The sequence below is a fragment of the Vulpes vulpes genome, chromosome 15 (assembly GCF_048418805.1).
Source record: "Vulpes vulpes isolate BD-2025 chromosome 15, VulVul3, whole genome shotgun sequence".
Taxonomy (NCBI): Eukaryota; Metazoa; Chordata; class Mammalia; order Carnivora; family Canidae; genus Vulpes; species Vulpes vulpes.
The window spans coordinates 56,281,889-56,308,933 of NC_132794.1; the positions used below are offsets into that span (position 1 = coordinate 56,281,889).

Consider the following 27,045-nt stretch of genomic DNA (forward strand, 5'->3'; position numbering starts at 1 on the left):
AGAAATTTAGCCCTTATTTTCATCTTGTTCTAAAAAAATGTCATTTTATTGCTATTTTTAAGATGTATATTATTTAAATGTGTTTTGGAAACAGATGAAGTGTAATCAATTTTTAAAATAGCATTTTCAAAAACCAAAACAATCTCTTACCTGTTTAACATCCCGAACGAGATGAAATAGCATTGGATTAGTTGGACCTTGTTTCTTTAAGGAAAAAAAGTAGAGCAAATTATTATTTTTCTTCTAATATAATGTTAACAACTTCCTTCCAACACAACTTCCAACACAAATTTTAAATCATGCAAATGCTGCGAGCTTCACAATTCTATCTTTAGTTTACATTTCTTTCATTGATAATGGAGCTATATACTCTCTTCTTGTTAGAATGTACCTTGTTTCTGCCACTAACCATCAAGTTGCACCAATACTTTAAATACTTTGGGTAACAAACTTGTAACATATATGTCATCTTAATTTCCACTTAAGGAAGTTAAATTGGCATACTTACATCCATAAGTATCTTAATATCTTACTCCCATTTATGTATACTATTAGACTAACCACATGTTCCATTTTTATAGTAATCTTATTTTGATGGTATCAAATATCATCTCCCCCATCAAGACTGAGGTAAATGGGCCAAGAATGTGTTCTTTCTAGACAGTGCTTTGATTCGTCTAAAACTTACTGCAATGAATTCTAGGCAGTACAAATAGAGATTTATTTTCAATACTTTTACTGTTTAAAAGAAGTATCAGAAACGTATGGGTGGCTCAGGTGGTTAAGCATCTGCCTTCAGCTAAGGTCACGATCCTGGGTTCCTAGGATCAAGCCCGGTGTCAGGCTCCCTGCTCAGCATAGAATCTGCTTCTCCTTTATCTCTGTGCGTGTTCATGTGCTCTTTCTCTCTCAAATAAATACATATCAAAATTAAATAAATAAATAAAATATCAAATGGGATTAATCCATCATTGTTATTAATTTTTATGAGGTCATTATATTAATCCATTCAATCTACTTTTCCATTTTGATCACATATACTTGGTAATAGGTAACAGATTTTCAAATCTAACAGGGTAAGCCTCTGACTTCTTTAAAACATTATTTTATTGATTTATTCTATATAATACCTGAAGATAACTGTACCTAATACCAGACATAAACTCTATTTTGCCTTACTTTGCGCTTTCTCTTTTTACAATATTTAATCTATCCGATACTAAGGAGTTGAGTTCTCTCTGGCAATGCTCCATATTAATTTTTTAAAAATAATATGAAGTATTTCATATTTTCTAGGTATTAGCAAGTTTCACTGTATTTTCTCTAACTGTATATAATATAGAAATGTAATATTTAGAATTCTGTTTTATCTAAATCCATTAATTTTGTGTATTAAATATAATTTTTTAGTATAAAATAAATATACTTTAATAGAGCAGTTTTCAAAGTGTGGTCCCCTGAAAGCCCCCAAGACTGTTTTAGACGGTCCATGAGATCAAAAGTATTTTCAGAATCATGTTAAGATGTTATTTCCCTTTAGGGTATCTGGGTGACCCAGTTAATTAAGCATCTGACTCTTAGTTTCCACTCAGGTGGTAGTCTCAGGGTCATGAGATTGAGCTCGTCAGGCTCCGCTCTCAGCCTACTTAAAGTTCTCTTCCCCTTTTCCTCCAACCTTTTCTCTTTCCCTCTCTCTCTTAAAACAAAACAAAACAACCATGTTATTCGCATTTTTTCATTTCTCTCAGTGTTCAGTGAGAAACTCTCAGTGTAGTTTCCAGAGGATTCTTGCTGTGTGATAGCTAAATTTAAAAGGTTCTGGGGCACCTGGTGGCTCAGGGATTGAGCATCTGTCTTTGGCTCAGGTCATGATTCCGGGGTCCTGAGATCGAGTCCCACATCAGGCTCCCCATGGGGAGCCTGCCTATGTCTCTGCCTCTTTCTGTGTCTCTCAAGAGTAAGTAAATTAAAAATCTTAAAAAATAAAGCTGCCTTCTATGAAGCTACACATTAAAGAGATTTTAACTGGTAAAACTATTCTACTCTCCTCACTAATCTATTTTTTTCTTGAAAAATGTTATTTGTATTAACATGTAATGGACTTATTGTTATTACTTAAAATTAGTATTTTTAAAAAATATTGGTTTTACATTCTAATATGGTAAATATCAACATATATAAACAAACCCACTTTAAAATAGCTTTTAAGCCCAACAATTTTTATATAATAGGACCCTGATAACAAAGCTTGAGAACCACTTCTTTGTGTTTTATAATCCTTTAACATTAAAAAAAATTCATCAGTATGAAAAGTAACTGTTATCTTAATAACTTTGAGCTACACAATTAAGTATTTGCCTTGCTAATGGTATCAAATTTTAAAAACTTAGTGAGAAAGAGAGAACAAGTGTAAGGAGGGGCAGAGGGAGAAGCAGACTCCCCACAATGCAGAGAGCCCAATGAAGAACTCAATCCCAGGACCCCAGAATCATGACCTGAGCCAAAGGCAGACACTTAAACGACTGAGCCACCCAGGCGCCTTATTTCTATTATTTTATATCCAGCTTTACATTTCAGGGATAAATTATTTACATTTCAGGGATAAATTATTACTGCAGCACAATGAATAATCCTTTTAATTTTTATATCTGCTTGCTAGGAACAAGTAGAATGTCAACAAAGTTCAATCTAACTGTGCTAGACACTATTTAAGAAAAAAATGGAGGAAAATAAAAATATAATCCCTACTCAAAAAAAATTTACAATCCAAAGGGAAAGATATAATTATCCTCAACTAACTATCCCAATGGGTTTATTCATGGGTTCAGAGGCAGTGGCATGGCATTAAACTACATTCTAAATAATGAATACAATTCCAGTAAGTGAAGAGTAGCTGAGAAAAAAACACACACCAAAACTTTGTAAACAAATGCTTCCTTAAACAGTTTATATTTTGGGAAAATAGTAGGTAGACAACATAACCAAAATATCTAGTATGGGAAGGTGGGGGTGGGAATAAAAGGCCAAGTGATAGAGTTAGCTACGGCAAAATTTCAAAAGCTGAAGAGCTTTGAAAATCAAGCTAAGAAAAAAAAAATTAAAAAAAAAAAAGAAAATCAAGCTAAGGGTTTGGGTATTATTCTATACACACTGGGGAGCTATCAAAGATTTTTTAACTGGGGAAAGATATGATAAAATATAGGATTATAATGATTAGTTTAAAGAATTGATTTGAAGAAAGGACAGGAGATTAGATTACTGAAGTAGTATGACTACTAAAAGGACAAAGTATAATAACATTAGGCATGAAAAGGAGGAGATACAAAGAAATTGATCAATGTACAGAGAGCTTTGCAGAGAAGTCAAAGTTAGAAAACTAGGATTTGGTAGTAGTGTACCTCAAAATTATAGCTCAATTAAAATAATGTAGGTAACATGGAAAACCAGTAAGAAGGGCAGTATTTACTCTCTCCAATGCTAGACAATCTTTGTATAGGGAACAGTTTTCAGGAGCTCTTTAGAAAAAAAAAATGAAAAATGGTATGTAAGCTAAAAGGGAATATCACAAGGTTAAAATTATGAACGTAAAAAACAAAAAGAAGAAAACACAATGTGTAATTTCTCCATTACGAAAAGGCATCCAATGAAATTTAGTGTAATAAACGACCACCAAGAAGGGGGAACAAAAAGGAAATACAGTGACTTTTAATGAAGAAGCTGATCCTACAGTTTTAAAAAGTGGTGAAGGGAAGAAATGGGAGACAGCTGTAAACACTTTACCTCCTTCTTACGTGGCTATGGTATCAGGGAAAATCTCCAGAAACAAGGAAAGACAAATTCCAGAAACAAGTTCCAGATTGTCACATAACCAATCTACCCTAAGACTGGCAGTAATTTTTCCAAGTCATCAAGCAAATCATTAAAGGTCTTGGCAGTGGAATTGGATATGTCCAGGTAAAATGACACTTCCCAAAGATGATAAAGCTTATTCAACAAAGAATTCTGACACATACTTACTGTGTTGTAAAGTTCTTCCAGTCTAGGAATGGTAAGAAATTTATGCATGCTTACTCCATTTTCAATAAGAAGCTTCACAAATGCAACTCTATCCATCACAAGAGCATCAAGCATAGCTTGTTCCAAGGATCCAACCTAAAATATAAAAATTAATGAATATATTTCACACAATCTAATTATACAAGTACAAAGTTGTTTTTTTTTTTAAGATTTTATTTATTTATTCACGAGACACACACAGAGAGGCAGAGACTTCGGTAGAGGGAGAAGCAGGCTCCCTATGGAGAGCCTACCTAATGTACAACTCAATCCCAGGACCCTGGGGTCACAGCCTGAGCCAAAGGCAGGTGCTCAAACACTGAGCCACCCAGGTGCCCCACAGATTAAAAGTTCTAAATGCAATTCCTTATTTGTTTCTCAACAGTTTTAGAACAAAATTTAAAAGATGCAAAATAGGTGAGGCCTGAGAGGCTCAGTCTGTCAAGTGTCCAACTCTTGATTCTGGCTCAGTTCATTATTTCAGGATTGTGAGATCAAGCCCTGTATCCAGCTCCATGTAGAGCCTGCTTAAGATTCTCTCTATCCCTCTTCCTCTGCCCCTCCCCAACAAAAAGCAAAATTAGTAAATGGCTAGGACTTAAGGTATAAAGGAAATAAAAGAAAAAACCTCTACAGAGTAGCATTCCCCAAAAAACATTCCATAAGCAGTATTTCTGCAGGAAAGTGTTGCGTGGGGGGTGGGGGGGGGTGGGAGTGGGGAATCCATTATCAAGTAAATCTAGGAGAAAAATACCTTAGAGCAACAGATCTCGACATTTAGGAAAGGTTTTTTAGAGGGATTTCTCTTTTCTTTTTTTTTAACATTTTATTTAAATTCAATTTGCCAACACAGTATCTAACACCCAGTGTTCTTCCCAAGTTTGAAGGGATCATTTCAATAATTGAGGATCATTACTAATATTCAAAGGATACCAAAGATCATACCACAAGCCAGACAATTTTACTTAAAAAGGAATTGTTCCATATTTTACACAATTCTGTTATCCCATTAGATGTTCATCAATGAAAATGCAATAATTCTGCTTTACATACAAAGTATTGTCATGGTTTGTTTTACAAAACGAACTTTCCAGAAATCCAACTATCATATAAATTAGATAAGATGATATTTAGCTTTCTTTAGAACTTTAAATTATTCACCATTAGAAAAAATTGTATTTCCAAATAGCAACACGATCTGTGCTGTTTAATAGAACACATGTATATCAGCATTTACAAATTGTTCCTTTAAAAAAATTTTTTTATTTATTTATTCATGAGAGACACAGAGACAGAGAAAGAGGAAGAGACACAGGCCGAGGGAGAAGTAGGCTACCTGCAAGGAGCCCGATGTGGGACTTGATCTCGGATCCTGGGATCACACCCTAAGCCAAAGGCAGACATTCAACCATTGAGCCACCCAGGTACCCCATCACCAAGATCTTTTTAAGGGTATAAACTAAATTTAAGGGTATAGACTATACCCTTATACATGATGGGATTTCAAGAAGAAAGATGTTTTCTGCAGTGTTTTTCATCACTTAGTTCTATGTCATAACAAGGAACATATTTTGGCATTGTGCTTAAAGATAAGGCCAAACTAATTAATAACACTGTAAAACTTACTCATTTTCTCGTATTAACTGGTAATTTATCATGGCATGTTATTCCTATTTTAGTTGATATTCTTTTTCTCTTACTACATACAAATAATTCTGCTATGTTATTACTTATTCTAACATAAACTAACGTTTATTCTAATTTCTACTTGGTCTTCTTCCTGTTCTTTCTTTGTCCTATACTAGTAATGGGTGTTTTCCTGCTCCCCATGGAATTTATTTATTTATTTATTTATTTATTTATTTATTTATTTTTTCCCCATGGAATTTAAATTACCAACAACATTCTTGTATTAGTGTGCACTCACAACTGCAGCATTTATACTGATCCTATATAAAATAAGTGCATCTAATTATTTATTAAGCCAATTATACGTTGCTATTCCTGAGACCTCTGCATTAAAATATCTACTTTTATTATAAATGACTTTTGTCTTTATCACAATAGGTCATTATATTGCTTTTTAAAAATTTGTATTGGGGGACACCTGGGTGGCTCAGTGGTTGAGCATCTGCCTTTGGCTCAGGTCGTGATCCCGGAGTCCCAGGATCCAGTCCCACATCAGGCTCCATGGATGGAGCCTGCTTCTCCCTCGGCCTGTGTCTCTGCCCCTCTCTCTCTCATGAATAAATAAATAAAATCTTAAAAAATAAACATAAAATAAAAATAAAAATTTGCATATGGGTGCCTGGGTGGCTCAGTGGTTGAGTGTCTGCCTTCAGCTCAGGGCGTGATCCCAGAGTCCGGAGATTGAGTCCTGTATCAGGCTCCCCGCGGGGAGCCTTTTTCTTCCTCTGCCTATGTCTCTGCTTCTGTGTGTCTCTCATGAACAAAAATAAAAAAATAAAAATCTTGAAAAGACATATTAAAAATTTTTTTAAATAAAAATTTGTATAGTAAGCACTTCATGAAAGTCAATTTTCACATAACAAAAAGGTCATAATGAAACTTATGTGTCAGGGATCCCTGGGTGGCGCAGCGGTTTGGCGCCTGCCTTTGGCCCAGGGCGCGATCCTGGAGACCCGGGATCGAATCCCACATCGGGCTCCCGGTGCATAGAGCCTGCTTCTCCCTCTGCCTGTGTCTCTGCCTCTCTCTCTCTCTCTGTGACTATCATAAATAAATAAAAATTAAAAAAAAAAAAGAAAAAGAAACTTATGTGTCTTATCTGAATTGAACAAAAAGAAGTGTTCTTTCTGAATTAGGTATAATCACTGCCCTAAAACAACAATAAAGCCCGATAAAATTTCCACATCTGAGGAAAAAAAGGTTTAAAGAAGAAATATCTGCTTTATTTCACATTTCTTCATATACTTAATGCATTCTGAACTTCTAATAACGAAGAGGGAAAACAGTAAGACAATTATGCTGCAAACTAACAGGAAGGAAAGCACAAAATCAAATAGCTAACATTGTGCAAAACAAACCCATAAGATAAACCACATATACATAGAAGAAAAAGGCTTTGACCAAGCCTTTACATCTGAGGAGATGGCTCAGTATGAAGAGTGTGCAACTCTTTATATCAGAGTCTTGAGTTTGAGCCCCACATTGGGTGTAGACATTATTTAAATAAATAAATATGTTTGGGTTTTGTTTTTTTAAGGAAACCAGAAAAAGGAATCAAGTCCAGGTAGGTATCTAGAGGAATACTGTACCAAAGAGAAAAAACAGCAAGTATAAAGATGGGGGGAGCACTCTTGGTATGTTTTAAGAACACGCCTATAAAGAGGTGCCTGGGTGGTTCAATCAGTTAAGCATCTGCTTTCATCTCAGGTCATGATCCCAGAGTCCTGGGGTTGAGCCTTGCAAACAGGCTCCCTGCTCAGCAGGGTAGCATGCTTCTCCCTTTCCTCACCACTTGTGCTCTCTATTTCTATCTCTGTATCTCTCTCTCAAATAAATAAATAAAATCTAAAAAAAAAAAAAAAAAGAACACGCCAATATGACTACATAAAAGAGTCAAAAGGGAGTAGTGTTAACATGGAAGGTAAGAGAGGTAGTAACGGGACAGAAGATGTGAAGCCCTACAAGCCATCATAAGGGCTCTGGATTATGTTCTGCATAAATGTGATGTTATCCATCTTCTGTCTAAAAGGAGAGGAAGAATGAGAATAAGGAATCAAACAGGATGCCCCTAAAACAACATAGAAGGGTGACAGTAGATTGGACCAGGATGTTAAAAAAAAATTGGGTAGTTTGAAAGTAGACCTGAAAATGTTTACAAATGGAATTGGATTGGAATATATGAGAAAGACAAAAGTAAAAAATAATACTAAGGTTTCTTATCCTCAAAACTGGGAAAAGATTGTTCCCATTAATAAGATGGTAAAGACCATCTGGTTTAAACATCTAATATAACAGTACAATGAATTCTCTTATACATAAAAGACTATTTCTTTGCTTGCTTTCTTCTTCTTTTAACCTTTTGACTCCCAACTATTTTTCCCACTTCTCCATCACTTATCTGTTTTCTGTATCTATGAGCTTAATTTTTCTTTAATTCCACATACAAAAGAGATCGTATGGTATTTATATTTCACCTAGCATGATGATCTCAAGATCAATCTATGTTGTTGTAAATACCAAGATTTCACTCTTTATTATGGCTGAATAATATTCCACTGTATGTATACACAATTTCCTTGTCCATTCATCCATCAAGCCAGAAAACAATAAACAAAATGGCAATAAGTACACATCTATAAATAATTACTTTAAATGTAAATGGAATAAATGCCAATGAAAATGCGCAGTGTTTGAATGGATTAAAAAAACAAGACTCATCACCTATATGAAGCCTACAAGAGACTCACTTTAGATGTAAAGTCACAAACTAAAAGTGAAGGTATAGAATAAGATATTCCATGCAAATGGAAACCAAAAAGACAGACGGAATAGCTCTATTTCTCTCAGACAAAACACACTTTAAAACATACACTGTAAAAAAAAAAAACCATACACTGTAATAAAAGGCATTACATAATAATAAAGACATCTATCAAACAAGAAGATATAATCTGCATAAATATTTATGCATCCTAGAGAGGACCTAAATATATAAAGCAAATATTAAGACACAAAGGGAGAAAGAGATAGCAATACAATAATGGTAGCATACTTTACCACACACCCCTTATATCGATAGAACATTCAGACAGAAAATCAGTTAGAAAATATTGGTCTTAAAAAGAATTAACAGATATTTACAGAACATCTCATCCAAAAGCAAAAGAACACATATTCTTGTCAAGTGCACATGGAATATTTTCCAGGATACATTATACGGTAGGCCATAAAACAAGTCTTAATAAATAAATAATAAAATTAGAAGGACTGAAATCATACCAAGCATCTTTTCCAACCACAATGGTATGAAACTAGAAATTAGTTACATGCGTAAAACTGGAAAATTCACAAATATGTGAAGATTAAACAACATGCTACTAAACAAGGAGTCAAAGAAGAAACAAAAACTATCTTGAGACAATTAAAAATGGAAATACAACATACCAAAATTTGTAAAATGTAGCAAAAGCAGTTCTAAGAGGAAAACTAATAGCAATAAAGGCCTTCACCTCAAGAAATTTTTCTAAGTCTCAAACACCTAATTACACCTCAAGGAATAAGAAAAAGAATGAACAAAACAAAGTTAGTAGAAGGAAGGAAATAACAGAGATTAGAAATTAATGAAATAGAAATAAAAAAGATCAATGAAACTAAGAGCTGATTCTTTGAAAAGATAAACAAAAGGTTAAGAAGAGAAACCTTTAGCTAAACTCAACAACAAAAAAAGACTCAAAATCAGAAATAAAACAGAATATGCTACAACTAGTACCACAGAAATACAAATGATTATAAGAAACTATGAACAATTATACACTAAAAAACTGGACAACCTATGGGCTCTCTGCTCTGAGGGATACCAGCTTCTCCCTCTCCCTCTGTTACTCCTCTTGTTTGCGCTCTCTCAAATAAATGAAATCCTTTTATACAAAATTAAACAGCTAAATCCCTGGGAAATACAACCCACCAAGACTGAATCATAAGGAAACAGAAAATCTGAACAGATCAATTACTAGTAAGGAGACTGAATCAATTATCAAAAATCTACCAATAAACAGGAGAGCAGGACCAGACAGCTCACTGGTGAATTCTACCAAACATTCATTCAAAGAAGAATTAATACCAATCCTTAATCTCTTCCAACCACATCTTCCAAAGCATCTTTTAAAACAGGAGGAGGAAACTCTTCCAAACTTACTTTATGAGGCGAGCGTTATCCTGATACCAAAATCAGATTACACCACCACAAGAAAATTATAGGCCAATATCCCTAATACACAGAGATATACAGGGCACAATTTCTAAGACTTCTTTCAGTTCTAGGATTTTTAGTGATCCAAACCCTATAAAAAGAAAGGTTTCGTCGTGAGCTATATTAAATCCTAAATAAATCTGGATTTTGTAGAAATGTTTAGCTAAACTAATTTTGCATTTTAGGCAGACGTAAAATGTCAAGCTAGATCACAGTTCCAGCAAATACTTTGTTATTAGGCAGTCTAATTTAATTGCATCATGTATATAGATTATTTACATACCAGCCACTGCTGTCCATAAACAAACACATGATTTTTGGCAATGTCAACTCTATCCCATGCTAGTGTAAGGATGAGCTGGTCAAACGCAGATGCATTAGTGCCTAATTGCATAAAGAAAACAGTTGTCAAATTCAATTAATTTATCTCCATTAAAATGTGAACACTTACCAATTCTCCGCATTCCCTTTAATTAAGTCATATAAGCTCATGTCAGTCACTGTTCAGAGGTAGCCTGTCTCACAGAAATAAGGTTACCCCCAACATTGAGGACTTTTATTTTCCAACTACAGAAAACACACAGCCTCACTCATTGCAAACAATTCAGAATACAGAACAGTAAGAATAAAACAAAGATGATCTATCAGAGACAGTACTGTGTTAAAATTATAAAAAACATCCTTACAGGTGCTTTTCTGCTCATATATAAATTCATACAAATACTTTTAATCGTTTATGCAGAAGTGCATGATACTATACAAAGTATTCAGTAGCCTATTTTATGTATCTTAACATCATACTTTAGTTTCGTAGAACAGTACATATAAATTTATCTTACATACATATTAATACCCTTTAAAGGAATACTAAAGTTGATTCAACAAACACTCTAGTGGACATTCAGGTTATTTTGAATTTTTTGGTGAGTATACTTTTATGCACATGCTTGATTATTAAAATAGGATGATTATGTAGAAGACAAAATGCTGGGTAAAGAATACTTTAAAACTTTTGATATATTGCCATAATATGTTCCAGAAAGGTGATACCACCCATCAATGGTATAATACCCACAAGGAGACTAAAATGCTTCGTTATTAAGATATACTTTGTTTTAATTATAATATTGACCATCCTTCCACATTTTCCCCAAGCATTTATATTATTCTGCTAACATCTTTTACATGAATTCTGACTCATTTTTCTATGAAGTATTCATAATCTTACTATTAATTTATAACAACTCTGTGGTCCCTTTAGATTCCTATTCCTTAATTTCCTCATCTATAAAATGAGGAAATAATAGGAAATTTTCCTGTTAGGGTTGTTGTAAGATTAAATGATCAACAGTGTAAAACACTAGAACACAGTGGTTAGGACAAAGTATATGGCAAATATAGGTGTTCTCTTTTTATTTTTCTGGATTTTCTATTATTGATCTCTGTTCCCAAAGTGTAAATATATTTTATTACAGTATTTTTTAAATGTTTGATCTATAGGTAATTTATTATGATCTAATATTTGGGAACTTCTTGTGAAAGACAACAACATAGTGTCTTCTTGCTTTGTTCCTGCCATTTCACTACATACTTGGACTTTCAATACCCACCCAGATGGGACAAGTTTTAGCTTCCTATTTTTGGAAAGATTTTTCACTATAATTGTTTTATTGGTTGGATGTCTTTGGCAAGGTAATGAGAGGACAACACAGTTTAATGTGATGTGCATTAACCCTTGAATCCTCAAGCATACCACTAGCTTTCTTTCCAAATTTCTTTTCAGAATGAAAACATGTTTTAAGAACATTTAATTTCTATCAACCAAGACCCTATTACCTTTAAACACCTACTTTCAGCCAATTAAAAATGTGGAACATTCTTAATAGGATAATTAAATGGGTCTGGTGGCAAAAACTCTGCTAGAAATTTTAAAAACTTTTAGATTTCTACAAGACAAGAGGAAAAGCCCATTTACTGTCACAGAAAGCTAGCACTGTGTCTTTCACAAAGAACAATTATTAAAAAATTCAGTTCCCAAACATTTAGCTAGATTAAAAAGTCCTGTGTTATATAAATAGGCTATAAATAAGATCTTAGAAATAAAGTTTTAAAATCTTACCTTTAAGCAGTGCAGTAAGGATTGCTACATCTATGTCTTGATGTTCATCTGATCCAATGTGAAAAACTGTGATCTATTTAAAGATCAATTCATAATATTATGCCTTTATATTTTCAAAGCTAAGGTATAAGGTATATAAAACAGAAAGTAATTTCAAACTACATGGGAGATAAAGATTTTTTGGGGGGGTTGGTCAGAAATTACTTCATTTCAACCAAAACCCCCCACAAAATTAAAAACCTTTCATCGTTTACCAAATAAAAATGACAAGTATGCTCAAAATGTTTAGTTTCATATTATGTTCATTTTTTGACCTATCTTCTATTTTATGTCCTTCATTAGATAAGCAACTTGGGGCGCCTGGGTGGCTCAGTGGTTGAGTGTCTGCATTTGGCTCAGGTCATGATCCTCAGGTCCTGGGATTGAGTCCTGCATCAGGTTCCCCGCAGAGAGCCTGCTTTTCCCTCTGCCTATGTCTCTGACTCTATCTCATGTATAAATAAATAAAATCTTAAAAAAAAAAAAAAAAAAGAATAAGCAACTTAATGGCCTGAGACTACAGATTACATATCTGAGTAAATCTTAATGTTTTTTCTAGAAGGAGCATTTAATTCAAGTACTATATCCCTGTTCTTTTTTTTTTTTTTTTTTAATATTTTATTTATTTGACAGAGAAAAAGAGAGAGCATGAGCAAGGGGAATGGGAAAAGCAGACTCCTTGCCAAGCAAAGAGCCCAATGCAGAACTCCATCTCAGGACCCCAGGACCATGACCTGAGCCCAAGGCAGACGCTTAACCTATTGGGCCACCCAGTGCCCCTATATATGTGTTCTTGAATGAAAAATGTTTTCTTCAATCCTTTTACTGGAAATTTCTTTAAATTATTTGAAGTGAAATGCCACTTGAGAGGTTTTCATTTAATAAGACTTTTCATAAAGTAAAAGACTATTTCAACCCCATACACATTTTTTAAGTTTATTGTGTACAAAAAGGAAATGCAATGAAAAGCAAGAGATCAAATCCTGTTATCATCTACCTTTTATAATTGCTAAAAAATTGTATCTCTGAAAATTTAAGCCCATGTTTAGATGACTGAAATTAAGCAACACTGATCTTTAATTTATTTAGAGCATTCAATCAAAGTAAAATAAAATTTTTTTTAGATATTTTTCCCCCAGTAATCTCTACACCCAATGTGGGGCTCAAACTTACAACCCTGAGATCAAGAGTTGCATTGCTCTATGACTGAGCCAGCTAGGCGTTGCTCCTAATATATTTTAGAGAAGCTATTAATGACTTTTTATAGTTCTTCCTTGATTCTAAATATAACCTGTTGAGGCCTCGTTATTAAAATTTTCGTAAAACAGAAGTGCAAATGTATGTCTCAGTATCATATAAAACTATAACCCTTCTGTGATATCACTGTTTGAACAAAACAATAAATGATATCTGGACATGGTTAAAAAATAATTTAAAATTTTAAATTCAGGTATGCCTGGATGGCTCAGCGGCTGAGTGTCTGCCTTTGGCTCAGGGTATGATCCTGGTCCTGGGATTGAGTCCCCACATCAGGCTCCCTGTGAGGAGCCTGTCTCTACCTCTGTCTATGTCTCTGCCTCTTTCTCTGTGTCTGTCATGAATAAATAAATTTAAAAAATTTTTTTTCTTAATCCAAATTAAAAAACGAAAGTATTTCGGGGTGCCTGAGTGGCTCATTCAGTTAAGCGTCCAACTCTTGGTTTTCACACTCAGGTCATGATCTTGTAGTCACAGGATTGTGCTCAGTGCAGATTTTGCTTTGAATTCTTTTTCTTTCTCTCTCTTCTTCTCCCTCCCCCTCTACCCTATCCTCCATGCACTCTCTCCCTAAATAATAAAATCTTTAAAAAAAATATATTTCACCAATTTATGATGTTTTGAATGAAATAAAAAGGCTTGTTCTGTTGAAATCTACTTACAAGCTCCTTTCTTTTCATGCACTCCATCAGTGTTTGAAATAAATGAACTGCTTCACTCTGGCCAAAGTTAAATGTTTTTTTGATGGTTGAAATTATATCAGGCTCTGCTGCATCAGGAAGATTACTGTAGTGAGAGGAAACATAATTCACCAATTTCAATTTCTATTATTTATAGACTCTAATATGAAGTATAGGTGAATCCACATAAGACCTTTAGAGATAATGTATTAATATTAAATACCTGACGCTGAGTGAAATACTGTCCTTTATGAGACTCCCAACAAAAGTCATATGGGAGAAAAATAAATGTTGGAGTTATTATTCTCTTTGAATTACTTTGAATTGTTTTCAGGGCATGTGTTGCAATAGCACTACTCACATTTTATAAAATACTCTATAAAGATAATTTTAAGATATTATGGTGTATTAAGCACTACTTCACCAAAATGTCTTAAACCTGAGCACATTCACATTTTCTCTTTTCCTCAATGGGTAATATGGCTCAAAAATGTAATGATATAAAACATTTTAAAATATAAAAATGAAAATTCATAGTGAAAGTCTCCTTCCCACTATATTCTATCTGCCCAGTTCTATCTCAATTGCTTGCCTTTTTCCATGTATGTACTTTTGGTAATTTTCCCAAATCTAGTATAAAGTTACCAACTTTTCTTAGCTACAAACTATTGTTATACAGATATATCATAATTTATCTAGACCTCTTAATACACATTCTATTTTGTTCCAATCTTTTACTTTTGTAAACAACACTGTAATGAGTACTTTTTATGTTTTTATGTATTTCCTATGTATAAAAATACATCTGTATAAATAATTCCTAGAAAATGGAATTAGTGGGTCAAAAGATACATGCCTCTGTACATTTGACAGATCTTGCAAAATTATCCTCCAAGAAGACTGTTATATTTTAATTCAATCCAATAATGTATCAGACAAGCTATTTCCTCAAATTATAAGAAGGTATTATATTAAACTTCAAATTTTCATGTCCATTAAATACTGAAATGAATCTAATATTCTAAAAAACCACAAATCTCTTTACATAGTTATTGAAATCTTTTTTAAGCACACACTTACCCTCCTTCTTCTGTTTGCTTATGAATATATGCTAGTAGGTCTGCAGCTCTGCCTGTTCCTTCACAAACAACGACTGGAACAGGAGGGCTTTCTTGAAGATACTCTAAAACAGTGAGGATAACATTTGGCCCACCCTCAAATATAAGTGCCACCACAGGGACACCTTGTCCAATTCCTTAAAAAAGTAAAAGATTGTAAGATATTAGGCAAAACACAGTAATTCAATCTTATTTTTTACTCAATCAAAACACAAAATAAAGTCAAAATATAATGTCTTATAAGAGAGGTGAGTTGATGTCAAGCATTCAGCATGATAATAATCTAACCTAAATGAAGTAAATACTGAATAAATTACTTTTTCATTAACATAAGGTCTGTTCTAAATGACAAAATTAGAAAATACAATGTATGATTAGGCATGCACTGGAATTCAGATTCACAGAAAAGTAAAAATTATTTTGTATATTTCACTAATAGAACTCTTGACAAGAAATTTATACCACCAATTCATTTTTTAGTTTGTGTCTTAAAGATTTTTTTAAGTAATCCCTTCACCTGATGTGAGGTTCTAACTTACAACCCCAAATTCAAGAGTCACATGCTCCACCAAATAAGCCAACCCGCCAGGCATTCCTCATTTGTTTTTTAATACTGTATGAGTTGAACTTCTAACGTACATTTGTTTTTATTCACTTCTAAAATGCATACTTCTGGTTTCAAATACACTGAGACATTAACATGGAAGCCAATGACAGAGTCAGAATTAGAATTACATAAATGGAACTGATCAATAAAATCTAGGACCAGGACGCCTGGGTAGCTCAGTGGTTGAGTGTCTGCCTTCGGCCTAGATCGTGATCAGGCTCCCCAAAGACAGCCTGCTTCTCCCTCGTCTATGTCTCTGCCTCTGTGTGTCTCTCAAGAATAAATAAATACATATTAAAAAAAAAAATCCGGGACCTCCTCAAGTAACACAAAAGATTTAGTGAAGAATGTCAATTTCTGTTTTTACAATAATCTGCAATGCAGTGAGAAAATCCAAATACAATCAACTGTAGGATTCTAATACATTCCTACAGGATTGAAGAGAAGATATGACTCCATCTTAATATGAATACATCAAACCTATAATTTTGTATTTCTATTTCACTTTGTCACAGAGCCCACCTTCTTGGTGTCCTAAGATCACAAAATTTCTTCTTTTTGAAAATAAAAATCTAGATCTTGAACCAGAAAGTATGACTATGGTTGGAAAGGAAGACAAGTGTCAAGAATTTTAAGACATATCTACTAAAGAGTAATACCTATTCAGGTAAAAAACTTCAAACAAGATGCATTTTGCAATAAAGTATTTTTTTTTTCCTCTTTTACTCTTTAATCTTGAATTTCAAATCAGGTAATAGAATATATCACACATTAAGAATATTTCTGAATTCCTTCAGCTGCAATAGGATTACAATACCAACAGAGCTTCCAATGAACCTCTGTGGCTTTGGCCTCAGTATCTGAGTACCCTATTTGGCCTCAGACTTCTTTCCCTAAGTCTTTCTACCTTGTCTAAGGTCAGTTATTTTTGTTGTTTTGTACGTTGTCTTGCTACAAAAGGATCTGAGCAACAAATTTATAAATTCCCTTACTAGCATGAATTCTTTGCTGATTAATAGTTTTTTCAAGTTCTCTTCTCAATCTGACTTCTGCCCCATACTTTCCAACAGTGCCATCATCCACCAATATGAAATGGGAATGTAGATTATTCAGAACATTCAATTTGCTCAGAGGGTTCAACAAGGTTTGATAAGGAGCAACCACCTAAACAATAGCAAACATAACAGTTAGTGAGCAGAATTAAATATAAGATAAGGAAAAAATAAACTTCGAAATAATCTGTAAAGACAAGGAGGTAAAATACTATTTACAATATAGTAACATAAAAAAAAAGTCAAAAAATATGTCAAAAAAGCACAAATTTTTAAGACAGCTGATGATTAACCAAGAGTGGGCCAAACCATACGTTTATATTTCAACACTTTTGCAAAATATGTATTATTTTATTATTGCATGCAAAAGAAACAGAAAATAAATAAGTATATAGAGTGAAGAAACTGTTAGGTTATTAGTAGATAAAGTGCAATGTACAAAGGACACTAAATAAGAAAATCTAATAGATTTTTCTAGCCCTAATAGAATCTTTAAAATTGATATTAGGAATTTAATTGTACTTGAAAATGATCGTTATTATACAGGAATTCCTTTTTAGTACTTGATAAATATTTATGACCAATTCACATGTTCTTAACCTACTCAAATAAAATGCTATCATTTGGTTACTATTCTTAATGACAGTAAAACTAATTCTTAATATCATATAGTCATTAAAAATGTAATTACAAAGACTGGCATGATTTGGAAAAGGTGTGAAATAGTTACACAAAAAAGAAACAAAAATGTACTAATACAATAATGACAACTATTTCTATCTGTGAATGCATTTTTGAAAGGATCATAAGAAAACCTCAGGAAAAAAGGGAAAAAAAAGAGAAGGAAAATACTCTTTAAAAATAATTTGAGGAAAAAAAAAAAAAAAAATTTGAGGGACGCCTGGGTGGCTCGGGGCGTAATCCTGGGGTCCCAGGATTGAGTCCCACATCGGGCTTCCTGCATGGAGCCTGCTTCTCCCTCTGCCTGTGTCTCTGCCTCTCTCTCTCTCTCTGTGTGTGTCTCTCGGGAATAAATAAAATCTTTAAAAATATATAATAAAAATAAAAATAAAAAAATAATTTGAAAAGTATGGTATGATCATGAGTAGTTTAAGGTGACTTGCACTATTCTTGCCCTAGTTTTGTTTATACACAAGTTCAAATACAAGAAATTTTTAAAATCTTCTTACATCTCTCCCAACAAGATCATTTCTGTTTTCAATCACTCCCCATGGTGCTATTCCAATAGTGCAAATCTTTCGAGATGATCTGGAAGCATGTTCTTTGAGGGCATCACCAACATGTTTTGCCACACCTGTTCATATAAAATTTAATTCACTTTATTTGAAAGTAGTTATTGTTTTCAGAATAAACCTGTGCTCCATCTATAACATTATAATTGGTGATATTTTTCTTTACACAGAGAAGATAAAAAGCGACAAGGTCCAAAAGACAAAACTTAGAAAAGAAAACACAAGGACTAAAAACAAAACAAAACAAAACAAAAAACCCCACAATGTCAAATCACTATAACTGCCTGAAACACATGTAAAAGTAACTTTTACCATGTTGTTAGGCCTAGTCCTCTCTTAGATTCCTCATGTAAGTAACTGTAGTTTTTTGTTATTGTTCTACACATCATCTAAAAGAAAATGAAGAGTATGGCTCAGGACCATAAGCAAAAAACACACACACACACACACACACACACACACACAACAAGCAACTACAAAAGTTGTCCAACTGAATCAAAAAATTAGAAAAGTAGAAAAGACATTTTAAAAGAGCACATGGCTCCTCATTATCACTTATGAGCTGAATTGTATCCTTTTCAAAATTCCTATGTTGAAATCCTAATCCCAGTACCTCAGAATGTGACTGTATTTGGAGACAGGTCCTTTAAAGCAGCTTTACATTTAAAAATGAGGCCATTGGGGTGGGGCCTAATCCAATCTATCTGGTGTCCTTTTAAGAAGACAAAATTCTGGACACAAAAAGAGACACCAGGAATGCACATGCATGGCGAAGAGGACACAGTGAGAACGTGGCCATCTGTAAGCCAAGGAGAGAGGCCTCAGGAGGAACCAAAGCTGCTAACATCTTGATCTTAGACCTCTAAAACTGAGAAAATAAATTTTGTTTAAGCCACCTAGTTTGTGGTATTTTATTATGGCAGCCCTAGAAAACCAATACAACATTCAGTTTGGTTTATATAAAGCATGAGATCTCATTTCTCACCTAGGTTATGGAAATAGCATCTTAACTGGTCTTCCAATTTACTGCCTTGCCTGTTCACAGTCTATTTTCAAAACATCATCCAAGTGATCTTTGCTCTTGTCAACTCCCTGCTTAAAACCATCCCTTCTTTAATTCAGAGTAAATGCAAAAGTGTTCTAACAGCCTACGAGGCTTTATAATGATGTGCCTAATACCCTGCTATTCACCACCTTTCCTTACCCCATCCCATCCTATCCTCTATCACACCCTCATAACTTTACGACCTCATCACCAAATACTCCTTGTTCATCCTACTCAGCTACACTGGACCCTTCTTACCATTCTTCCAACACACTAGCAGCTTCTTTTCTTTTAAATCTCTGCCTCACATTACCTTTAACTTGCTCCCTCATTTCCTTCAATCTACTCAAATGTCACCCTCTTAATGATGCCCTCTCCATCAACCTTCATCATCCTTTCTCTGTATTTCATGTGTCACATAACTCTTATTATCTAACATATAACATATTTAGTTATCTGCTTGTTATCTGCATCTCCTCTGCTAGAATATAAGTTCCACAAAGGTAAATATTTTCTTTGTTTGTGGAATGATGTATCTTCAGCAGCCAGAAGAAGGCCTGACATACAATGAGGTTCAAAAACCCCTCATAGTAAAATGTCTGCAAGTTAATTTAAGTCATAATTATATTTTGCTTTGGATATTAATTTTTCTTTTTAATCTGTATGTCATAGAGAAGATATGGAATGAAAAATTATAGTATATTAAAAACTAATTTTGGTTTTTTAAACTAATTTTGAAAGCTATTTCTTACCACTGTGTAGGCCATGGACTGCCATTTTTATATCAATTTACTGGTATTCAGATTAACACTTGGCTTGGTAATAGGGATCAATAACCTTTTTTTAAGATGGATCAAATAGTAAACATTTCAGGGTTTGCAAGGTAAAAGGCTAGTCACCCCTCCACTGTTGCACCACAAATGTAACTATATATAATAGAAAAACAAATGAGTGTGGCTGTGTTCCAATAAACCTTTATTTTCCAAAATAAGGAGTGGGCTGGGTTTGGTACCTGGGACCATAGTTTATTAATACCTGCTTTAATGTGTATTATTTTTTAAGAGTAAATGAAAACCAAATATACTTTTACATTTTACCATTTATACTTAGGAACTATATAGATTATTTAACAGAAAAACTGAATATACTGATATTTGGTGTTATTATTTCAAATATTTAATTAATATTATGAAATATTTACAAATACACTAAATAAAATTGGTATAATCCTCACATTACCTGTGTTTACTCCTCCAGTTAAAATCCAGGCTCCGGTTGTAACTGCAGCTTTAATAAGACCCTTTCCAAGCAGCTGCTTGATTCGTGGGTGAAGCTCAAATTTCTGCATGCCTCCATGCACAGAGATAACAAGTTTGGGTAATTCCATTTGCCATTCTTTAAGCAAAAGTTGCAGAATGACTTCAGGTTTGGTGTCATATGATAGTCTCACATACTAAAAAAGATTTTTAAAGCACAAAATATATTCATATTCATTTTAAAGCACTGAATATATTCATAGGTGTCATAATGCAACATTATACAACATTAGAAAAATGTTATTTTAGATCAGATTATTATAAAGTAGACTTGATAGGTTACTTTTAATACACTTAACACTCCAAGGAATAAACAACAGCAAGCAAATGATTTCATTTTTTAAAAGATTTTATTTATTTATTTATGAGAGAGACAGAGAAAGAAAGGCAGAGACACAGGCAGAGGGAGAAGGAGGAAGCCTGATGCAGGACTCAATCCCGGGACCCCAGGATCACGCCCTGACCTGAAGGCAGACGCTCAACCACTGAGCCACCCAGGCACCCCAACCAAATGATTTTAAAGCTGGAAAATCATTCTGTAAGAACTAAAGAAGCAGAAATACTCTAATTTCTAACCTTTAAAATATAAATATGTTCCTCTTCCTATTTATATAAACTCAATTACCATTCATCCAATTTACTCAATCTTTCAAAGCACTGAGATGGATTCACAAGTTTTTTTTTTTTTTTAATTTTAATTATTTGAGAGAGAGAGAGCATATGGGAGAGAGCACAAGCAAGAACACCAAAGGGAGACAGAGAAGCAGACTCTTTGCTGAACAGGGAGCCCAACACAGGGCTCAATCCCAGGACCCCAAGGTCACAACCCGACCTGAAGGCAGCTGCTTAATCAAACGAGCCACCCAGGCGCCCTAAGAGATTTAATTTTTTTTTAATTCTATAGAAAATAAGCTGCCACATCTGTGGAGTAAGTTCCTTTGGTTTATAAGATTTAAGAAAATTAGGTATGTCTTAAGTGACATCACAAAACTTACTTGCTATAACTACTCTTATTCATTTTCTTGGATGTACCTATATGATTTAGCTCATAAGAAATCTGAAATACTCGGAGCACCTGCGTGGCTCAGTTGGTTAAGCATCTGCCTTCAGTTCAGGTTGTGATCCCAGAGTCCAGAAATCAAGCCCTGTGTCAGACTCCCTGCGAGTCGGCTTCTCCCTCTACCCCTGTGCTCTCTCGTTTTCGCTCTCAAATAAATATATAAAATCTTTAAAAATAAAAAATAAATCTGAAATGCTCCTATGTTGAAAGAATAACATTTTTAATCATCTCTAACAAAGTTTTTTTTTTTTTTTAAGATTTTATTTATTTATTCATGAGAGACACAGAGAGAGAGACAGGCAGAGACATAGGCAGAGGGAGAAGCAGGCTCCACGCAGGGAGTCTGATGTGGGACTCGATCCTGGGACTCTAGGATCATCATGCCCTGAGCGGAAGGCAGACACGTACCCACTGAGCCACCCAGGTGTCCCTATAACAAAGTTTCTTTGCAAAACAATATACTGCCCATTGCTTACCACCAGAGATCAAATACCAATGAAAAATATTCTAAAATATCAGAACCCAAAATAGCAGAATTTTACAGAACTGAGAAGACTCCAGAATGTATGCCATGAGAGTGCCTGGGTGGCTCAGTTAGTTAAGCATTTGCCTTTGGCTCAGGTCATGATCTCAGGGTCTTAGGATTGAGCCCCACATCAGGCTCCCGACTCGATAAGCAGGGAAATCTGCTTCTCCCTCTGCCCCTTCCCTGCTAGTGCGCGCATGCGCGCTCTCTCTCTCTCTCAAATAAATTAATTTTTAAAAAGGCTATTTATAACAAGATTATTTTCTATACTAAGTCTTCCTGCTTTTGTTTAATTCATCATTATATATGGCATAAAGTCATGTTTGGAAAACAGCTTAAAGTTTAAAAAAAAAAAAGATTATGTAAGGAATAAATGAGGAGTTCTACTTTGGACAGTGGGAGACTAGACTGTTTTGAACTAACTCTGCCCCTAGGAATAGAGAAACTAGAAAATAAACATGTCTGAAGGCATCATAGAGTTTCCAAGGCAGTGAAAAGTGGGATCAGGATCCAAAAGAACAGGAAAACTAAGAGAGATGGGCCCACCTTTAGCACTGCTTTTCCTATCAAGGCAGGGAGGCAGGCAGAACAAAGAACAACATAAAGGGTAAAATGCTGATAAATATAAATAAAAAATAATTATGTTTGGGGGGCTTAAAATTATACTAACAAAAGCACATAAGTCATGAGAAAAATAAATGAAGTTTTAAGTATTCTAAAGGGTTCTTGCACTTGCACTGTCCAAAAAGTAGTAAAAGGACTAATTATAATAAATTGTGTTTTGTAGCATTTAATAAAAGATTAATCCACAGAAAAAGAATGTATAAATAACATGTTAATAAGGGAAGATGAAAATAAAAAATATTTAATCCAAAGCAAACAAGAAAAGAGGACAAAGAAAAAGAGAGTTAACGAAACTCAAAAAAACGTACTTCTTAAAAAGAAACCTCTTAAACATAAGGAAAGGTTAAAAGGGAGTAAGATATCAACAAACATTTCTCTAAAGAAGACATATAGACACATGAAAAAATCCTCAACATCACTCATCTCAGAAAAATACAAATCAAAACCACGATGAGATCTCACTTCACACCTGTCAGAACAGCTAAAACCAACTCAGGACACAACAGATGTTATTAGCAAGGATGCAGAGGAAGGGGAACCCTCTTGGTAGGAATGCAAACTGGTGTAGTCACTCTGGAAAACAGTATGAAGACTCCTCAAAAAATTAAAAATAGAACTACCAAACAACCCCACAATTGTACTACTAGGTATTTATCCAAAAGATATAAAAATAGTGATTTCAAAGGGGTACCTACACCCCAATGTTTACAGCAGCAATATCCAGTACAGCCGCTATGGAAAGAACCCAAATATTCATTTACTGATGAATGGATAAAGATATGATATATATAATACACAATGGAATATTACTCAGCCACGAAAAAGAGAGAAATCTTAGTATATACAACAACGTGGATGGCTCTAAAGTATGTTATGCTAAGTGAAATAAATCCATCAGGGAAAGATACCATATAACTTAACTCATGTGGAATTTAAAAAACAAAACATGACGAACATAGGGGAAGGGAAGGAAAAATAAAATAAGATAAAAAGAGAGGGAGACCATAAGGCAAACCATAAGAGACCCTTAACTAAGGAAACAAACTGAGGGTTGCTAGAGAGGGGAGTTCTGGTGGAATGCAGTAACTGGACGATGGGCATTAAGGAGGGCACTTGATGTAATGAACACTGGGTGATATATATAACTGATGAATCACTAAACTCTACCCCTGAAACAAATACCACACTGCATGTTAACTAACTTGAATTTAAATAAAATCTTGAAAGAAAAAAATAAAAGTAAAAGGGAAGAAAAATTTAGCTATGCTGATTTAAGAAGCCGACTTTGAAAAAAAAAAAAAAAAAAAAAAGACAAAAGAGGGCAGCCCAGGTGTCTCAGCAGTTTAGCACCACCTTCAGCCCAGGGTGTGATCCTGGAGACCTGGGATCGAGTCCCGTGTCAGGCTCCCTGCATGGAGCCTGCTTTTCCCTCTGCCTGTGTCTCTGCCTCTCTCTCTCTCTCTCTCTCTCTGTCTCTCATGAATAAATAAACAAAATCTTAAAAAAAAAAAAAAAAAAACGACATAAGAGGGGTGCCTGGGTGGTTCAGTTGGTTAAGCACCTGCCTTCAGCTCAGGTCATGATCCCAGGGTCCTGGGATGGAGCCCCACATTGGGCTCCTTGCTCAGGGGGGAATCTGCTTCTCCCTCTCCCCCAACCCTCTGCTCATGCTCTCTCTCTCTCTCAAAAAAAAAATAAAATAAAATCCTTAAAAAAAAGTAAATGACAAGATTAAGGCATTTCATAATGATAAAATGTTCAAGATGTAACACTTCTGTATTTATATGCACCTACACAAAGAACTTCAAAATACACAAAGAAATGCTTTTTGATCTACTGCTACACAAAATTTCAGACAACAAATGTATTATGTTATTTAGATAACAAGATAAATGAAGTCAAAAAAAAATCAAATATGTGACATACCTTAGCTCTGTAGGAATGAGAACCCCCTTGAAAATTTATGACTCCATAAGCATCCGTTGGACTCTGTTCTGTATGCTTTTCCACAGACCATTCTTCTAATGTCTGATTAAAATGGTCACCCAATTTCACATCTGAATATTTCATGGCAAGACTTGCAGTAAAACAAGCATGTTGCTTGACCAAGCGACCACAAAAACACCTAAAGGAAAGAAATGAAATTTTAAGAAGACCTTTCAAAAAATCAGTCAATGAAAAACTGAATTAAAATAAACAAACCAATGAAGAGTATGAAAATAATTTAACTTTCTAGTTTTATAGTACAAGTAAATTAATATCCTTAACATAGAAGAACAGTAAAAATGCTTGATGATGTAGTCCTCTAAATTGAGTGTATCTACAAAATGTAGTAAACGATATAACAGAATAATATTCAGCATGAGAATATCTAATATGAGAATAGTAAACACAATATGGATGATCTCAAAATTATCATGCTTCATGAAAGAATCCAATGCAAAATAGTACATATTTCAACAATTTCATATATATATAATTCAAGAGAATGCAAAATAATATATACAATGATGACAATGGTGGCCCAGGGCCAAGGGCTGAAAAAGCAATTATATTCTACCTAGAAGCACTACAAAACACTACTATGTAGGAAGCAGATACCCAGTGGTGCCAGACAGTCTCACGGATTTGATTAAAAAAAAAAAAAAAAAAAAAATCATAGGGGTGTCTGTGTGGTTCAGTTGGTTAAGTATTTAACTCCTGATTTTGGCTCAGATCATGATCTTGGGGTCATGACCCCAAGGGGTCAGCCCCTGTGTCAGGCTCCCCATTTAGCAGGCAGGGAGTCTACTTGTAGATTCTCTCCTTCTCCCTTTGCCCCTCCCCCTACTCAAGCACACACTCTCTAAAATAAGTAAATAAACCCTTTTTAAAAAATCGTATCACAGTTTGTAGAAGCCAACAGAGCGAGAGTTTGTAGCACAAAAAACAAAAAGAGGAAGGAGCCACGACAAAGTTCCCAATATATGCAGAAGGGTCTTCTTAAACATAAGTAAGAACAAACTAACGAAGGCAGATATAAGAACTACTAAACCATGGTCACCCGAATAATTCCTGAAGCTGATAAAGGGCAGGGAACAGTTGGTGTTGCTACTAGCCGGAGTAAGAGATCTCAAAACACAAGACCTAGAAAGGGTCCTCAGAATAGTAATACCTAATTAGAAGGGCTAAATTAGACCTAGACCATTATGTACCACAACAAACAAACAAGACTTGAAAGGATCATATTAATCCAAAGTAACTTAATTCCATGCTAAAATAAGTCCACAACTCCCTAACAGAATGATAAAATCCAGTACCCCAAAACATAAACTCTCTCAAATAAATGAATAAAATCTTTGGAAAAAAATACAATCTACCTAAAATGAATACTGAGAGAAAAGACTAGAGGGAAACAAAAGGAATTGAACATCAGCAACCTGTGGAACAAACTAAAGTAGCTTAACAGGGGCACCTGGGTGGCTCAGTGGCTGAGCATCTATCTGCCTTTGGCTCGGGTTGTGATCTGGAATAGAGTCCTGCATCAGGCTCCCCACAGGGAGCCTGCTTCTCCTTCTACCTAGGTCTCTGTCTCTGTGTCTTTCATAAATAAATAAAATATTTAAAAAGCAAAACCAAACAAAAAACAGCAAAGTAGCTCAACACACACATAATTCAAGTCCCAGAAAAAAAGGGAGTGGGAATAAAAACTTGAAACAGTGGGCAAAAATCTGAAAACTATCTGAATGACAGATCTGAGCAATTCAGTAAGAACTGAGCAAAACAAGCTTAAAGAAATCAGATTACGGCACTGCTGAGAGCCAATGACAGAGAAAATCTTCAAAGTAGCATATCACATTACGTGCAGAAGAACAAAGGTAACAATGACAGCAGACACATTGTCAAAAATCATGTAATCCAACAGTCACTGGTAAACATCTTTCTTTTTTTTAAGTTTTATTTATTTAAGTAATTCTACATTCAATTTAGTGCTCGAATGCACAACTGTGAGATTAAGAATTGTATGCTCTTCCAACTGAGCCAGTCAAGTGCCCCAATTTTTTGGTATAGCATCTTTAAAATACTAAAAGTTAGCAGGAAACCCTATCAAGTTAGAATTCTATAAGGCTTGAACAAGACTATCAGCTAACTACAATGATTTAATAGACATTTATAGAACACCCAACAAATAATAAAAACTCCACTTGAGTGTACAGAAGTATTTACCAAGATAAACCATATTCTGGGCCATATAATAAGTCTCAATAAATGTGAATAAGGATGGAAATCATACTAAGTAGTCTTAAACCACAGTGAAATGAAACTAGAAACCAACTGAAGAAAATATGGGTATGGGGGCTGGGGGGGATGTTCCT

The 27,045-nt window shown here is 34.4% G+C and overlaps 1 protein-coding gene across 4 annotated transcripts in view; it reads right to left on the reverse strand.

Moving 5' to 3' along the window:
• The window catches only part of TRPM7 (transient receptor potential cation channel subfamily M member 7), a 119,181-nt gene that overhangs the window by 55,398 nt on the left and 36,738 nt on the right, over window positions 1-27,045 (reverse strand). For 3 of the 4 annotated variants that reach the window (XM_025998702.2, XM_025998701.2, XM_072738514.1), the window contains exons 4-13: window positions 24,617-24,815; window positions 20,404-20,617; window positions 18,057-18,181; window positions 16,807-16,978; window positions 15,170-15,344; window positions 14,072-14,195; window positions 12,114-12,186; window positions 10,278-10,378; window positions 4,018-4,152; window positions 151-204 (exon numbers count right to left, since the gene is read on the reverse strand). In XM_025998702.2, coding sequence (XP_025854487.1) covers window positions 151-204; window positions 4,018-4,152; window positions 10,278-10,378; window positions 12,114-12,186; window positions 14,072-14,195; window positions 15,170-15,344; window positions 16,807-16,978; window positions 18,057-18,181; window positions 20,404-20,617; window positions 24,617-24,815 — 1,372 coding nt within the window. The remainder of the gene's footprint in view (window positions 1-150; window positions 205-4,017; window positions 4,153-10,277; window positions 10,379-12,113; window positions 12,187-14,071; window positions 14,196-15,169; window positions 15,345-16,806; window positions 16,979-18,056; window positions 18,182-20,403; window positions 20,618-24,616; window positions 24,816-27,045) is intronic. The other variant, XM_072738515.1, reaches the window with a different exon arrangement.